Raw genomic sequence first — 17017 nt, 5'->3', positions numbered from 1 at the left:
TCTCGCTGCTTCCTTCCTTTTTCATTCTTCAACCCGGGGCTTTTCATTTATTCCGATAAATAAATAACTGATTAAAAAAAAAAAAAAAAAAAAAAAAAAAGGAAAGAAAAGAAAAAAGGCAGCAAGAGCATCTCTCTTTTGTATCTGAGCAGGTGGGACTCCTGTTCAGGCGATTACAGAAAAAAACACAAGACGGGCTCTGAACTCTTGAGAGCCCGAAGGATGGGCCGGCAGCAGTTTTCCTATAAAAATCCGATCGCGGGGCTGTGACACACTCGGCGGAGGGAAGGCGCCGTCAGCCTTGCCGGAGACGTCCCTGCTTTGGACACCGCAAACCCTCGCGGGCGGAGGGGGAACCCGAGAGACTCGCCGGCTCGACCGCGCAGCGGCTCTCCCGGCGCCCGGCCTCCCGCTGCTCTGCCCGGGGGCCGCGCCCGGGCGGGCGGCGCTGGGGGCCAGGCTGCCGCCGCGGGGCCGCCGTCCCGCCGCCTCCGCCGCGCCCGGCACCGCTCCGCCGCAAACTTTCTGCCCTCGCCCTCCCCGCCGCTGGCCGCCGCGGGGGAGCGGCGCGGGGGGCGGCCGGCGCCTCGCCTCCTCGCTGCCCCCCGCGCTCCGGCGCCGGGCGGCGGCCCCAGCCCCAGCCGCGCCGCCGCCGAGGAGGCAGGCGGCGGCCCCGGGCAGCCAGGGGGTCCGCATGGCCGCTGCCGGCGAGCCGGTGGCGAGCGCCGCTGCTGTCGCCGCCGCGGCGGTCCGGGGGCTGCCCTGAGCCGGGGCCCGGCGGCCGCCTGCGCGGAGCGCCCTGCGGCGCGGCGGGATGTGGCCGGCCGGGGCGGGCGGCAGGCTGCCCTGCCCGCGGGACGCGGCGCTGCGGCGGGCGGCTTTCTCCGGCAACCTCTCGGCGCTGCCGTCCCACCTGGTGCCGAGCGGCAGGAGCGTCCGCGTCTTCATCAGCGCCAACCCCGAAGGTAACCCGCGGCCCGCCGGGCCCCGCCGTTCCCCCTGCCGCCCGCAGCGCCCGGCGCCGCCGCCCGGCCCCGGCCACCGCCGCGGCGCTTCCCGCTGCTCCCGGGCGCCCTCGCTCAGGGGCTCCCCGGCGTGGCCGGGATCGGCTCCTCGTCCCTCTCCGCGCAGCCGGCCCCGAGGGCCGCCAGGGCGGCGCGCTGCGGGGAGCCGGGAGCCGGGAGCCGGGAGCGGGGCCGCTCCGCCCCGCCGCCGGGAACCGTGTGGGGCGGGGGGGCGGGGCGGGCGGTGTGGGGCGAGGTGGCTGGGGGGGGGGGTGGCAGCGCTTTGGGCGGCTGGCTTTGCCGGGGGTCGGTGTGCGAGCTCGGGGGTGGGGGGGTTGGAGGCGCCGGTGTACCGCGCTCCTGAAGTTTTATGCCTGTAAATGACACGTCTGAAAAGCACCGGGGGCGAGCGGGGGGGTGCCTCTTTTTGACAGTGTCAGAGCAGCTGGGCACATGGGGCGTGGGGGCTCGGGACGCGGAAAGGGGCTGCCTTCTAGCGAAGGGGAAGCTTTTCTGGGGGGGGTGTTTTGTGGAGCTCCCCTGGGGAGGCTGGTTAGAGTTCCCTGTGGATTTCATAGCACAGTAAAGGCAGGTCTCAGCCGGCCGAGGCTGCAGCAGATCTACTCCTTTGATCCCGGTCATACTCCGCTTCCACGGACGCGTGCACTGAAACCTGCAGTTTTGGCTTGATTATTAAGTCGGGATCGCATACTCGATATCTGAACTAATGAGATAATCTGTTACTTAAAGCCTGTTTTCAAAATTACCCTGTGATACGAGGAATTTGCGTACATTCAGGAGGTGTCATTCCCACTCGTAAAATTTAAGTTGGTGAAGCCTATTCCCACTTGAAGCACGGAAATAATAAACTAAGCGTTCACACCTATGACACTTCTTGTCTGTAAAAATGAGCCCGCTTTCTTCACGATTCTCTTTCACACCACCACCCACCACCTTCCCCCCTAATGCTTCTAATTCAACAATACCATCACCTTTTTATGCAAACATCAGGGATCTGAAAATCATGCTTGAAATGACAAAATAGTTTGAATTTTGAAGTGAAAATTGTCTTGGCATCAATACTTACAGGAGTATGAAAAATAGCGCTCACAGGCAAAAAAGTGGATGTAGCTCTGCCTTGAAGAATTCCCACACCTCCAGGTCACGACACAGGGAAACTCAGCTCTCGCATCCAACACCCCTGTTTGTTTAAAAAGATGGCATTCTTTAAGGAGGGCATGAAAATGCTTGCAGTGTTGTTGCAATCTAAGCAAAGATACATAAATAGCGATAATAATAATAAAAATGTTTATTTAGCTCTGAAAGAAAATTTATGTGGATTTTTAGAAGATATGCTATTCATTAGAAATGGATTTCTGCCAGCATCGCCTTAACTGTGGAGCTACTGACGCCTCCGTATTTGATGTGAATGGCATTTATCATCAGGATAGCTTTCATGTTAGCTAGGTATTTCCTAAAATAAAAAAAAAAAAAAAACAAACCAACAAACCATTAAACTAATTCAAAAAGTTGAGGTTTGAAGCCATGTGTATCCATTTGCAGGATTATACCATTGTTATTTCAAGATTTCAGCTTTAAAAATTATTATTTATATTAGCTGTTTTGTAGGATCACAGGGTCACAGTGATTAACACTTCTGATGTCCAAAATTTTATCTGCAACATTGAGCCTGTTTTCAGAAATGGTAGTTTGGGACAGAAATTTCAGAGTGGTTACAGATGTTGACTATGAACATTTAGGGACTCTAAATGATGAGAAACAACCATGACTATTTATCAGTCATTCCACTGACACACGTGACCTTAAAAACATATATGGATAAACAAGAAAAAGTAGCCTAAATGGGATTTAGACCCCATCCTGTAACGTCCTTATAAATAAAAATGCTGTTTGCAAAATACCTAGAAGAGTTCACAATGCAAGAGTTCTGGAAAAGAAGGTTAAACTTTTCCAATTTAGCAAACTGTTTACCATGTTTAAGCCCCAAGCCACAATGTATCTTTGCACGACTAAGGCCTTTCCTCTTAATTGTCAGCGTATTGATACAGTTTATACCGCAGAGCATTCTGAAAGGGGCGGTGGGTCCCCGAACTCTCAGAGGTAGAAGTGAATAACCCCTGGCTGTGCTCTGCACGAGCAACAGCTGTGGTGCCAGAGCAGCTTAGGGATTAATCCTGCTGGCAGCCACAAGAAAACTTTTTCTACAAGTTAAAGTGTAGAAACGTAGGAGTAATTTTCTTCGATTACATCAATTTCATAACCGTATATTGGAGAACTCTGGTGAATCAGTGTTTGGTCTGTTCTTCATGAACATACTTTAGTATGACTGAAGTATCTTATGGTTTTATTGTGCAACTAGGAAAACGATTATTTGTAAAATTTCGTAAACAGAAATCCCTAAAAAGAACAGTAAGTGGCGACAGTGAGCACGGGTAATAGGAATTTTAGTCTCTTGTTTTCTAGAGGAAATTTTGTAGATAAGCGAAGCTGTATTTTCCCCTAGTAGTTAACAGTATTGTCTTGCTCAAATTGTTGATATCAATTAATCAGTCTTCTTATCACTGAAGATGATTGGATCTTTAGAAACACTGAAGTTGCTTTATTATTTGAATATAAATAAGTCTGTTTTCTCATTTCAGTAGACATAAGCAATCAGACGTATTTTAAATATGTATTTTGGCTAAGAGAAGTTGAAGATTTTGCTTTAAATAATTAGTTGGTTTTCCCAATATATTTTTATTGCTTCAAAGTGATAAAGTAAGTTATATTCACCTTGTTGTAATAAATGCTTTTACTGTTTTACGTAGAAACCTGTAGCAGCAATCAGTTAATGACAGTTTCCCTGCTACTCAGCAGTGCCTGTATGGATGCTTGCCATTACCATACAGTTCATATTAAATACAACAGCTGTAAACTTCCATACGGTCCCGTTACATGGAGCTGTGACATCAGCCTTATATGGGTTCAGAATATTGCAGCGATTCTCATCACTACTTCAAACAGAAAATTGACTTGCAAAGTTTGCTATTTCAAGAAATTATGTGGTGATACAAGGCAGTGTTACAAGCCCTGGTTGAAAATGATGCCTTAACTGGAGTTAGGAATTTGTCTTGAAAACACAGTCGTGTGAATTGGAACATACAGCCAAAACTCTGACAATTTAAAATTCTCTTGGCTCTTCTGAAGGTGGGGAAGTTAGCCCTTTGCTAGTTTGACTTAAGGTCTTGTTATTGCTTCAATTAGTCAAGACATTGATAATTTTTCACTCTGAGCTTTTTAACTTTTGGTTGTGAAGGTGCCTTTCCTGTCTGTGATTGAGCAGAGATTGAGCGCATTGAGGAGGGATACCTATAAAGGCAAATCCTACACACAGGTGGTTCCATTGAAGACAGGATGATAATACCTTCTTCATACAGCATCTGAGTGTGTCCTGACATAGGTGGTGGTAGCCAGCCTTGTCTCAAAGTGTAAACAGGGTAGCAGTTAGCACTTCACATGGTAAGGATGCTCTCTTTTCTGTCCATTATTTCGGCGGCACAAGGCTCGCTCTTCTCTGTGCAGCACCTCTGCATGCTTCTGAAGTTCCCACACAGGATTGCTCTTACTGGATATCAGCAGTTAATACTTCTTAGCCATTTTTTAGCCATTCAAAACATTTCTATTGTACAAAGAGACACAATTGTGATGAGATCATGGGGCAGCTTTGTTTTAACAGCCCTTTTTAATACAGAAAGGCTATGCTCTGCATGCTTTCTGTGCCTCCAGCACATATTTTTTAAAACTATAAACCAAATTATGTATAAAAAACCTAACTAGTACTAGTTTTGGCATGATTAAGAATCTTAAGTGTGAAGCCCTATGTGTACATGTAGGACTGTAAAATGAAGATCTTCTAATAGAAGATGCTACTGGTATTACCACCTGTTTAATGCCTCCATTGTACAAGCACGGTATAAAACTAACCTGTATGGCTGGAACTTCACCAGTTTCCCCATAGATTGCCTGAGTGAGATTTCCTTGTCTTAGAGTATTGAATGAGTTTGAGTTTTCTTGCGTTATTATACATTTTTTCAACTTAGTTTATTTCCATTGACATGCATCATCCAGAACATTGTATTAATTTGAAAAACACTCGATTCTGATAAAGTACAAATGTTTGCCCAATTTACATGTTTTCTTATAATACATAAAGCAAAATTCTTACCTGCAGTTAGGTTTCTGACTAGAAAAGGATTATTCCTATAAACAGTGATTGCAGAAATCAGTCTTACCAATGTTTTTATTTGGATCTGTTATTGTAGACTGCTTTTCAGGAATTGTATGTAATTTTGTGCATGGTGATGTACATGTGAAAGAAAAAAAATGTTGTGTGCTTTTGTAGTTTAGTGCTACTGAACATGAGGGTGGATAACTCATAACAGATGAAGAATTATGATTGTTTTAATTACAAAGTTATTGCCATATGTGATAAGAGAGAGGTATAACTTTGCATTCTTAGTGTCTTACAGGTATATTATGTTATTTTTACCTGAAATGTTGTTTCTCTTAAGAAGAATACAACTGAGGAAATGTTAACGTGGAAAAATACTCAAAAGCCAGGATAATGCTTAGTTAACGATGGTCCATTTTGACCAGCCCCAAAATACCATATGGTGTCCCTACTTGGATACATTGCATGAAGATCTTTTTATAAAGACAATTTTATATAATCTGGGTGGAATTTATTCCTTAGCTAAAGGAAAACACAGATGTTCAAGTGCATGAAATTGCAAGGGAGGTGTTGCGGAGATGTGGAGACAAATAACTCCAGGACTTTTTTTTATGCTAAGTGTTAGTTCTGGTTACCTAACTTTGTACCTATTTATGGTTTGATGTGACGCACATCACTGTGGTGTTTAAGAGCTACAAACCAAGCTACACTTGGGAAAAAAAGTTCAATAGTCTTAGAAATAAAGTTCAGTATCTTGGAGGTTGAGAGTGCGACATGGTTCAATTGCCTGGATTTGGTATGGGCCTTGATTTGAAATTTGTCTTATTTCAGAAGGCCCAAAGGTCAGAGATACCAGGAGTTCATTAGGTTGGAAAGAAGCCTGACACTTTCAGTGTTTCTTCTTCTATGTGAAGTTTTCTCTCCTCTTATGCAACAGAACAACTCTGTTGTTGGTGTGGTTGAGCAGAAAGCCAAGAGCTGACCCTCCTTGAGACTGTATGCCCAAGTCCCATGTAGGCTTTCATTTTTTTTGCAAGGCAGGGCCACTAGATCTCAAGCAGAACCAGTACGAGATGAGTTTTTGCTGAGCAGATCCTCAAGCCTTTGTTCCTGTTAAAGGAAATGATAGCTTTGGGCTAGGATGGAGACTGAATTGGATTGACATTTATTTGGCCAGACAGATAAACTTGAGAAACTGTTGATAAACTATGAAAATAACTGCTTTTCACGTCCCCGTTCTTTTTGTGGGTTCTATGCTTATGCAGCCTGGGGTCTGGGCTAAGAATTTGGTCTAACTGTACCAAATATGCAAGTGGAAACATTGAGAACTTCTGTTTAATTTTCAAGAAAATTTTCCATTCACATACTCAAAAGGTAGGATGTGCATTTGGGAAACACGACTATGATCATGAGGTGTGGGTTTGTTGGGTTTTCTTTAGTAAAAACGCAAGCTATTTATTTTGTTGGGTGTGTTCTTTCTTCTTGATATTTAGCAATAAGCAAAATTACCTGAAACCCAGTCACCTTCCTAAGCAGCATCTGGAATTATCAACTCCAAAAGTTTGTGGAGTAGGTATTTACCCTATCTACTTAAAAAAACAGCACTCAAAACTTTTAACCACATGACCATTCTTGTTTAATTTAAACCAATTATTAAAATTGCAATTTTCTATAATTTTTGTATATGTGTATACACGCACATGCACACATATACACAAATGACATAAAGTAGTATCAACTGAATAAAATGGTATAAATGGATGTATAAAATTCAAGCCATGCTGTCATAGACTATTTTCAAACTTGCTGTCAGGACCTCTTTTGAGAACTGAGTATTGGTGTTCGAAGGGCATCACTCAAGGTTATAATTCTAGCATTACTGAAGAACAGCCTAGGTTTTGTTAAATGCTATTGTAAAAGTTAAAGTTTTACAGAGAAGTTTCGAATTTACGCACAAATAAACTTGTAAACATTCAGGGTTGTGTGCACCTGCAGCTTAGGCTCTGTGACTGTTTTTCTTAGCATTGAAGAAATAATATTAAAACAGAGCAGAACCTACACTTTATTTTCTTTCTTTCTAACTTTACAAATATTGTTTTATTTCTTCAGATGTATTTGCATGCTAGACTGGTTCTGTATATTGTAGTTTATGTATATATACATTCATATATATGCATGCATCTTTTTATTAAGCTAGAAATACAGAGCGATCAAGATGTGCGTAGTATACTGGAGCGTGCCTCGTTTCTGTGCAAAGTGGCCTTCCTTTCCATGACAGACAATGAGGAGTTTGCGGCCCCTGTACACTTGACACAGTTTCTAAGTACAGTGAGGGAGAATGAAACACTTGTGCCAATTCCGTGTGATATCAATTTCTCAAATAATATGTTAGATGATGGATGGCAGCAGTATTGAATCAAGTCCTTATTGTGAATTGTTCCCTCAGCAAGGTATGAGTCCTCGCTCAAAATGAGAGGCAGCACTGTGCCAGCAGCATTACAGTGCCTTCCCCCACCGACACAGGGGAACTGCTTCCCTGCCTGATCAAGGCCAGTGAGATGACCTCTCAGCTGAGCAACAGCCTGCTGTGCAGAAACTGAGGATTTTCAAGGCTGTGTTTCAAGGATACCGTGTGTATTCTGTGGTGGGATTTGTGTATTCATGTAAGAACAGTGTAGTACAAAGGGTACATAACTTGTCATCCTATCTCTAAGCTTATGCACCAAAATAACTCCTTTTAAGACACTTACATACATGACTGTGGGCACATGCATGTGTCCACAGAAGTGTAAACACATAGGAGAAAACCCTACATTAGACTTTAAGGGGTTTTTGGACAATTTTAAAATATTTATTATGGAAATAAAACTTTACATCAAGATGTTACTGAACTTCTAATTCAAGATACAAGGGCAGTGCCTGAGCAGCAATTATTTTCACCTGAAACAAATGAAATTTCTTTGAATTTTCATCTGCTGAAAATGTTTTTTTGTGATAAGATATCCTTTCAGGCTGCAGTAATAATACGTTAGTAATATTTAGCTACCAGTAATTTAAGGTTTTAGTATATTGAAGGTGGTAGATATAAATATAATGTACTCATAATCATGTGTATGGAATACAGCGAAATCTGGCAGTTTTTAATATAGGCAAGACTGTTTGAGACAACTGCTTTATCCCCTTACTGGAATTTTAATTAAAATATAATAATAGATAGAATTAGAGAACCCAATTTAATCATGGTTGTGCCACTGCAACTCTAAAATAACTCCACTGGCCTGATGCTACTCTTACTAATTTAAGTTTTGTATCAGAGAGGCTTTTACTTACAAAATCTTTAGTAAAAAGGGGAGTAGGTAGCTAAACCACAGGTAGCTGAAAACAAGGAGTGTAGCAAGGTGAAGAGGAGGGAGCCCTGACTCAGTGCAGAGTACCATGCACGCAGCTGTGTTGGGCAAGAAGGAGATGTACCACTTGCAACTCTTGTAAGCCACCCCATTGCCACCATAATTACGTGCCTGCTGCTATCTTTGACCTGGCCTTAAACTCCCTCTATAAGCATCTGCTATTGCCTATTGTTGGAGACAAGACACTGTGCTGGACAGACCAGCTAACACTCGTTCTTGTACAGAATCTGGATGTAGAGGAAAAAAGTAACCTCTACAGACTAGATTTGTCAGGCTGTTCAAAATAGACTTGGTGGCAGAAACTGGAAAGCCTGGCAAATGGCAGGACTTCCACACTGGACTTCATCCGGAGTCATGTTGTTGCTAAGTATCAGTCACTGGGGCTGATCAAATAGCTAAACACATCAGATTTCAAATTGTCAGAGCCTGACAAATATTCTTGTATGACCTGCTCCTAGCCTTTGCTTGGGGTGGCACAGCTGCAGTCTTCAGTGTAGTAACATGCCTCTGTGGTATGATTAAACATTCAAAAATGTTTATTAGTCCATATCACCCTACTAGCGACTGAGTACCTTTGCAGGCTCACCTATGCTTTATAAATCTCCAGCTTTGTCTTCCAACTCTCTGCTACCTGAATCAGGTATTAAGACATGTAAGAGTTATTATGTATGTATGACTCATAGCAATGTTATTTGTAAAAGTATAATTTAGAGTCTCTAATTAGTAACATTTTACAAAACATTAAGATGAAATGAGAATTAATGACTAAAAGCCCTATCTGGACAGCTTTAGTTTCAGAGAGCTCCCCAACTGTACTGGTTGCTATTGGCGGGCATTTCTGAAGCCCAGATCCTTTGATGTGTTCGTATTATTAAAGAGCATTTGCATTTCTCACAAGCTACAGCACTTCACAAAAGTGCAAAATAGAATTCAGAAGCATATAGAAGTTCAAAGTTAAAAATCATTGGCAAAATAAATGGCTTGCTCAAATCCTCCAACCCCCCCTTTTAGCTTAGTGATTTCAATATGTATTATCTGTCAGTTAGTATTGTTTATTTGTGTGTACAGGATTGGTGCCTGACCATGCAATGTAGGAAGAAATGACTGGCACTTTAGAGTATACGTAACAGAAGCCCCGACACTGCCTGGGTTTACACTCCATGTTTATTCGCAAGCAATCTCACTGACTGGATTTTATTAGATTAAGATTACTTTCAAAAGATCAAGAACCATGGAATAACCATGTGGGTTTAATACTTTTAGATGAGAGGACTTATCCATATTTGTAGAGTTATGCACATCAGGTATTACACTGAAGATAAATGAGAAGCAAATGCAGTAAGATCGGACTTGGTGAGTTAGAACAAAGGAGCCCAGTACTCCTTCCTCCTTTGACCCTGGCAGTTTGAGACACATGATGAAAGAATAAGAGATCCCAACAGGCGCAAAATTATAAAAGTTATAACTTTATGTTTAATAATCTGTGAGGTCCTTTGCTTCCATTAATTTGCTTTACTAATTAGTCAATAGTTTTGGTACTTGTAACAACATTTCCAAGTCTTGAGGTAGATTATTGCCCAGTGAAATGCCTAATTCCACTAACTTCAGTGGGAATTTTGTATGAGCAAGACCATGCATATTCATCCAAAGAAGAGATCTTGAAAACCAAAAGTGGAAATATCTGTGGAGTAGGGGTACCTCAAAGCAGATCTCCCTAAAAGAGTAACTTCATCCAAAACCATCATTGTAATGATCCATTTTTGTCTATCTATAGAAAGAGAGGTTAACTGTGAAGAGCTAGTTATCTGAATGTCCTTATTTCCATGGGGTTATTAAAATGGAGCCATACTAAGAAAAAAACCCAAGGAAATTACAGTGTTCAATAATCTACGGAGCCTAAGGTGTGGAGTCTAAAGAAGTCCAGTGTGTCATGCATGACTCTAATCTAAGAGTTATTTAATTACCAAGAATTTTCCACACCTACCTATGCCAGCATGACACATCTAGATCTTGCTTTACTGTCATAATCAAACATAACATAAATCACGTATGACTGCTTTGTAAGTGATTTTCTTAAAATGAGGGACTTTTCTTTTTTCATATCTACTGTTGTTCAATAAAGGCCCCACAAATTCTAGAAAAGGAGATCAAAGAAAAAATATTTTCTTACCTGGTAGTAGTCCTGGTGGCTAGATTCATAGTGTGTACTGTTCTGGCAAGACCATGTTATTTGTTCTGAAGAAAATGCCTATTTTTTTCCTTCATTTTCCACCCTGTAATATTTCGGATAGCTCAGATACTGAAAGCAGTGAGTGTTGATCTTCTTTTTAGGATTGGTTACTGGAAAATACTATGAAAATGATAAAATCATATTATTGTTTGAGAATGGTCTTAATTATCTATTTATTGGATTACTTTTAAATGGATGAAGAATTATGCAATGCTCTTGAAGCAGGTTATTGAAGCATTCCTGTTGACATAACCCTAATTTGGTGTATCAAGACACTAGCAAAGTGTGTATGGTGATTTACTTTGAAATGCAAGTCATTTACATCAGGTTATAAAGAATTTAGCAATCTGCGGTCAGCAAAATGAGTGCCATTGAGTTAAATGACAAGCCATTTAAACCAGGAATATGTGGCCATAACAGAGGTCCAAGGCACTTTAGGCAGTTATTTCATTAGTCATTTATTGTTGTGCAAATCACAGACCAAGAGCTGGAAGGAACCTCCAGGGGCCTTTGAGTCTGTCCTCCTGCCTGAAGCAGGATTAAACATAACTGCACCATTCTGAACAGAATGCTCTAGCTCTTCATGAGCTGTCTCCAGACCAGTTAAGAAAATACACAGGAAACCAGACTGTACAGCATACCACTGCACTACATCTTCCACAGCACTACCAGTAGTGCTTACCGTGACATACACAGACACAGAGTAAAGTCAATAAAAATGACCAAAGGTAAAAAAAATCCCTGAAAATTTTCTTGCCTAGAATGAGTTTTAGTAGCTTTCACTAGTGTATGTCGTGACTTAAAATTTCTCAAATCCAGTTTCTGCCTCTTTGTCCTTTTACCATGCCAGGAAGCCAATCTATGCATCCATGCAAAAGACAGATAGTATAATAAAGCGATAAACTCCCGTAAAGATTATTTTATAATGGATGTATGTCCTGCAGTGGCCTGCTTGTTTCAAGTTAGGCTTTCCTGCAAATAAGGCATTTAAGAAGTGTCTAATAGCTCATGTTACAGCTTTTCTTTCGGAGGTTTATTTATGAATGGGAGGAGGAGACTCATTTACAGGATTTCTCTTATTTACCAGGTGATTTATTCTCCTGGAGGATATTCATAATATTTGAGACTAATATAATTTGGTCAGATTTGTTTAGTATCAGTCAATGGGTTAAAAATATTTTTCAAAAGAGAAGATATGTAGAAGACACAGATCATCATTTATTCCTCCTTTCTTTAGAAAACAGAGCTAAAAATGCAAATGATCTCCTTACACTCCACCTATTTTAATGATGAATGGTCTATTCTGTACTTTCTATAATCAACCATGTATAATACTATATAATTCTATTGGGCAGTTCCATTGCTGACCTATTGTTCCAGTGTTAATACCACAGTCAGCTCCTCGTAGTCATTATGTAAATTTAAAATAATTTCAAATAAAAGAAATGAGTTCCCCAGTTGTGTTTAACTGTGTGTAGGTTCAGAAGTTGAAAGATGGCTTGCACATGTTTTTATCTATTCCATGGCTAAGGGATAAATACCTTCACAGGCACTGAGTAAGACTGATAGTGTCTGGCAGTGCAAGAAATGGATGTGAAGTCAGGTCTACCCTTTCAGCCATCTTCTACACTGATGTTGAGAGTATAGCAACAGAGAAGATCTTTATCCTTCTTTAAAGGTAATTGTAACTCATTGGGTATCATTATTGTGAAAATAAGACCAAAGAGTTGGGGAAAATGGCTAAAGTAATTTGAAAGTACTAATTTGGAAGACAGTCTGTAGTTCAGTCACTGATTGATTGAATTGGTATGCCAGTTCTGGCAGTTCTTCAAATATTAGTTGCTGTATCACACTTATGAAAGGTATTTGTGAGAAACTGAACTTAGTTGTTTGAATTACATCTGCTTCTCGAATGGAGTGATTAGAACATGTGTTGTCCTTTTTCAATTACCAACTCCTCAAGACTTAAACTGCAAATTTACTATTACCTTAATATACCTAATCAATCAAATATGGTTAGCAAGCAGAAAAAAATCAATAAAATCTGGAACAAGAAAACAACATCTAGGAAAATCAAGGCATCAGAAAAATATTTTACTTATAAAAAGAAATATATTATAGAATTTATTAAAAATGGCCTCTTCAACTGACTTATATAATCTTCACTAAAAATAATACTTAGATGAATCATTAGAATTGGAAAGGGTAGGGGAGAATGGAGGGAAGATAAATCACTCTTCCTTTACATGTCAATCACTGTTTTCCTCTCAGATGTTACATAACCTGTCAAAACAAGCCAATTTTGTGAATTATTTGTTCATGTCCAACAACTTTTAGCACAGAGCCCACCTGTAATTCTCAGTTTTAAAAAATGTGGTACCACAGTGCCTGTAAGTGGGTGGTTATAGCTAGGTAGAAGTTGTCTGTCAGTATGTGAAATAGTCCTGTAATGAAACCAGTTAAGATTCTCTTATTTAGGTAAGGCGTGGTTGAGTTTCTGGCATCCCTCCCGCACGTAGTCCTGTTGTTCCGGGCTTAATGCCCTCTTGCAGCTGCTCTCCTTTGCTGGGATTGTCATTTAGTTTCTTCATCTTTGATAAGTGTTTCTACAGCAGCCAAGAACTATTCTGACAGTGCAGGGATGTTATTTTAATAACCCTCTTCATTTAGCATCAAGAAAAAAAAAAAAGTCTGTTGCAAAGAAACCTCCTACTTCATTGATGCAGACTTACTGCATTGACAGCAAGCAGCACCTCACTTCTTCTGTGGGTGTCTCTGCGCACCCACAAGTGTCAGGTTCAAGACTTTTCATCTTCTGACATAAGAGTCTTCACATCTTTCACTTGAAGCGCATACAATAGGCTACATTTATCAGTCATGCTTTTCCAGCTGGCCCAACTGACTTCAGCAGTTTTGTAGTGACCCAAGCTCTGGCCATGCTCTACCCAACTTAAGGAAGAATATGACCTGGATTAGAATTTTGTGACTTGTGAACTTAAATAGAACATTTAGAGAAGGGAAGGGCAACTTTATGAGAGAGCTAACAGTGCTTGCATAGCTCTTCCATAGCTTTGCAGCACTGACAGATGTAAAGTCACATAGGAGTGTTTATTGGAATTTCTTCAGACCAAGGTGTATTTTGTGGGCCTGCGCTGGCCTGTAATATGAAATACGTGTGTGCTCTTATGAGCCTTGCTTGCTTGTGGTTTTTTAAGGCTCACCTCCACATTATGCCTTCTCAAAACCTACAACATACCGCTTCGTTTGAGTCCAGCACTTGAATCTGCAGTTCAGTTAGGAGGACAAATGTCTGTGACATCCCGTTCCTTTATTGATTGCCACTGCCTCATTACCTCAAGTGCTTTAGTAACGTACCCTGATTGTTTTCTCTTTCGTCCAGTTAGTGATGTCAGAAAAAAAAAAAATAAAGCTACTGCAGTACACACAACTTAATTGTTAAAGACATTTTCCAGTGTTGTACAGCTTTTTTTTCTGCTTTCTAGGTAATTCCATAATTTTTTGAAGTGTGAGTTGACATCTCTAGATCAATTAGTAGGATTTTTGCACATATCTTTGTTACTGCACTGGCCCTTTTTATGTCTTCTGTTAAGCATTTTTGCACAGCTCACTCAGAAGTCCTCTTTCAGATCTCACAAGAAGTTTTTCTTTCACATTAATTTTTATTATAGTTGCAAATTCCTGTCCTTGCATGCTTTGCTCTTTTCCAGTGCTTAGTTGTAATAAGCTTTGGTGTTCTGCAGAGATAATTTTCAGACTTAATTTTGGTGTCTCTAAACGTGCTGTGTCTTCAATTTCTCCTGTCACATCATTTAATTGTATGGCAATAATTGTTTGTAAATTGTCATGGTTTCAAGAGCTTTTCCTAGTTTGCTTTATTAAATGAAAGAATTAGATTTTGTTGAATTCTTACACTTGTGCAGTTTGCAGAATGCAAATTCTCCCCCTGTAGAGGTTCTACCTTCATCCCATAGTGCCGCTAAAGCTCCCACTGTGCACTGGCATTTGCATGCAGATGTATTTGCATTTGCAGTGTTTGCCACAAATCATAGTCAAGGGACGCAAGGACGCCTGGGCACCCAAGCTGCAATCTAGAGACCATTTGCAGGAATGGAAAAGGATTCCAGGTCAACCTAAATTCTCTTTTTTTCTTTAAGAACATCTATTTGTAAGGGTGCTTTGTTCCCATGGGGTGATGTAAGGTTAGTTATTAGGATAAATTATGAGATAAAATTCTGCTTCAGAGTCCTCACCTATACCATACCCACTAGATTTAATGAGTATGTAGTGTTTCTTTATTTATGAATTTATTTATGGATTGAAGGATTTCATCCAAACTCTGGAAGTCAGTAAGGCATCAGAAGGTACTAGGTTTCAGTACATACCACAAACATAAAACTTCATTTAAGATTTGCTGAAATTAACAGATCTTTCCAAATTTGTTTCGTTTAAGCATATTGTACGCATAATAAAACTCAGAACTCCCAGAAACCAAGATTTGTTTTAAATTTGGAACACAATCACGTGTGAATAATCAAAAGTCTATTGATACTTAGATTAGGAACTGCTTTTCCTTTCTGTCATGTCAGTTCCATAGTAGTATTACCCCAAAATTCTGTATTTTAACATGAGTCTTGACCCCATTGATTTTACTAGTTGCCTCAATTTTTTAATGTATATAAATTGACAACTGGGTGTTATTGTGAAGCCAATAGGTGGCACTAGTTAATCATATTAACAGTCAAGACGCAGGGTATTTTATAAGATGTCACTGTGAAATGTGGCCAGCTATGAAGCATTGTAATTAAAACTGCTGCAACTAGAAGTTTTAGTCTTATAATTATGCCCTACATTTTGGATCCTGCCTCAGATAGTTAGGTCTTTTATTTTGAAAATGTGTTTGTTTACATGTTCTGCTGTAGACCACAAATTTGTAGCCACATCCTGTCATTTCTTCACAATTGACAGACACATTTCAAGATTACTTACTATTTTAAAGTTATTTTCTGTTATTTCTTCTGAATTTCATGCCAAACGGCCATTCCTTTGGGCTCAAATGCTCAGCCTACTGTTGTATTTATTTTTTTAAGAACTGAGAAGGTTGAGGAGAGGGAGATGCCACCAATGTTATTATGCAGCAACCTGGTGGCTAGAGCATTAACCTCTGAGCTGAAGGACTGACGTCCAGGTCCTCCTTAGTCCAGAAGAGTCGCTCAGACTTTTTGCGCATCCTGTGAGAGAGCTCCTGCCATCAGGCTGCGTGAGGACACGCAGCCGTGTACCTCACAGTAATGTTGCAGTATTTTGCTAGTCCAAATTTATTTGGAGGGTTTCAGTCAATTGTGAGTTTTAGTTTAATTAATGAATGGCCATCAATCTGTCCACTTTCTCATTTGACTTCCTGGAAAGCCAGTGGAGACCTGAAGGTTGGCAGTGTTGTTCAGGGAGGGCACGCTGGAAGAAATGACCCAGACAAATCTGTTCCCATTCCCTAAAAAGAGTCTTGAGGAGCTTTGGATGCTTATTCTAATGCTATCTAGTCACAGAAACCCCAAGGGAAGGAAATTTAGAACAGTCTATGGAGTTAATTTTCTGGGAAGGCAAGGGTACGAAGTAGCTCAAGTCATTTTTCCCTCTTACCAGCTATGTGATTCAAACTCATTGCTTGCAAAGTGCTCTGAGATTCTCAGATGAAAGGCACTATAGAAATGCAAATGACTTATTATTATGGTATTATTTTCAGAGACAAGGTTTCCATAATATTTAGGGACATTTGTTACCTATTGGTGTTCACAGCTTTTAGTATCAGGAGTAATATACAATGCTGTTGTGCATTATTAGTAAAAAAGGCAGTCTAAAAGGAATAATTCAATTGAGTAGTCCTATGTGACAAGAACATACTAGCATTAAGAGGTTTGGCAGCTGCTTCCTTGCTTGGTATTGCTGCTAAGTAATTTTTAACCTTATTTGCGTCATATCCTTAGATAATTCAAGTGCAGAAATTCTCACTGCAGTTAGTAGACAATGGTTATAAAATACCCAGGGGTTTTAATATTGCAATGCATTAAAAAAAATCCTATAGTAAGAATCTGTCTTACCCATCCAGCAAACCTAAGCATTTAGAATA

At 40.6% G+C, this 17017-nt stretch overlaps 1 protein-coding gene across 1 annotated transcript in view; it reads left to right on the top strand.

The window, feature by feature from the left end:
- Positions 1 to 814: 814 nt before the first annotated feature.
- The window catches only part of NWD2 (NACHT and WD repeat domain containing 2), a 54977-nt gene continuing 38774 nt past the window's right edge, over positions 815 to 17017 (top strand). The window contains exon 1 of the mRNA XM_086464597.1: positions 815 to 965. Coding sequence (XP_086320723.1) covers positions 815 to 965 — 151 coding nt within the window. The remainder of the gene's footprint in view (positions 966 to 17017) is intronic.

This window comes from Leptosomus discolor, chromosome 4, assembly GCF_034619465.1.
Source record: "Leptosomus discolor isolate bLepDis1 chromosome 4, bLepDis1.hap2, whole genome shotgun sequence".
NCBI classification, from domain to species: domain Eukaryota; kingdom Metazoa; phylum Chordata; class Aves; order Leptosomiformes; family Leptosomidae; genus Leptosomus; species Leptosomus discolor.
This window is presented reverse-complemented; position numbering and strand designations above follow the sequence as displayed.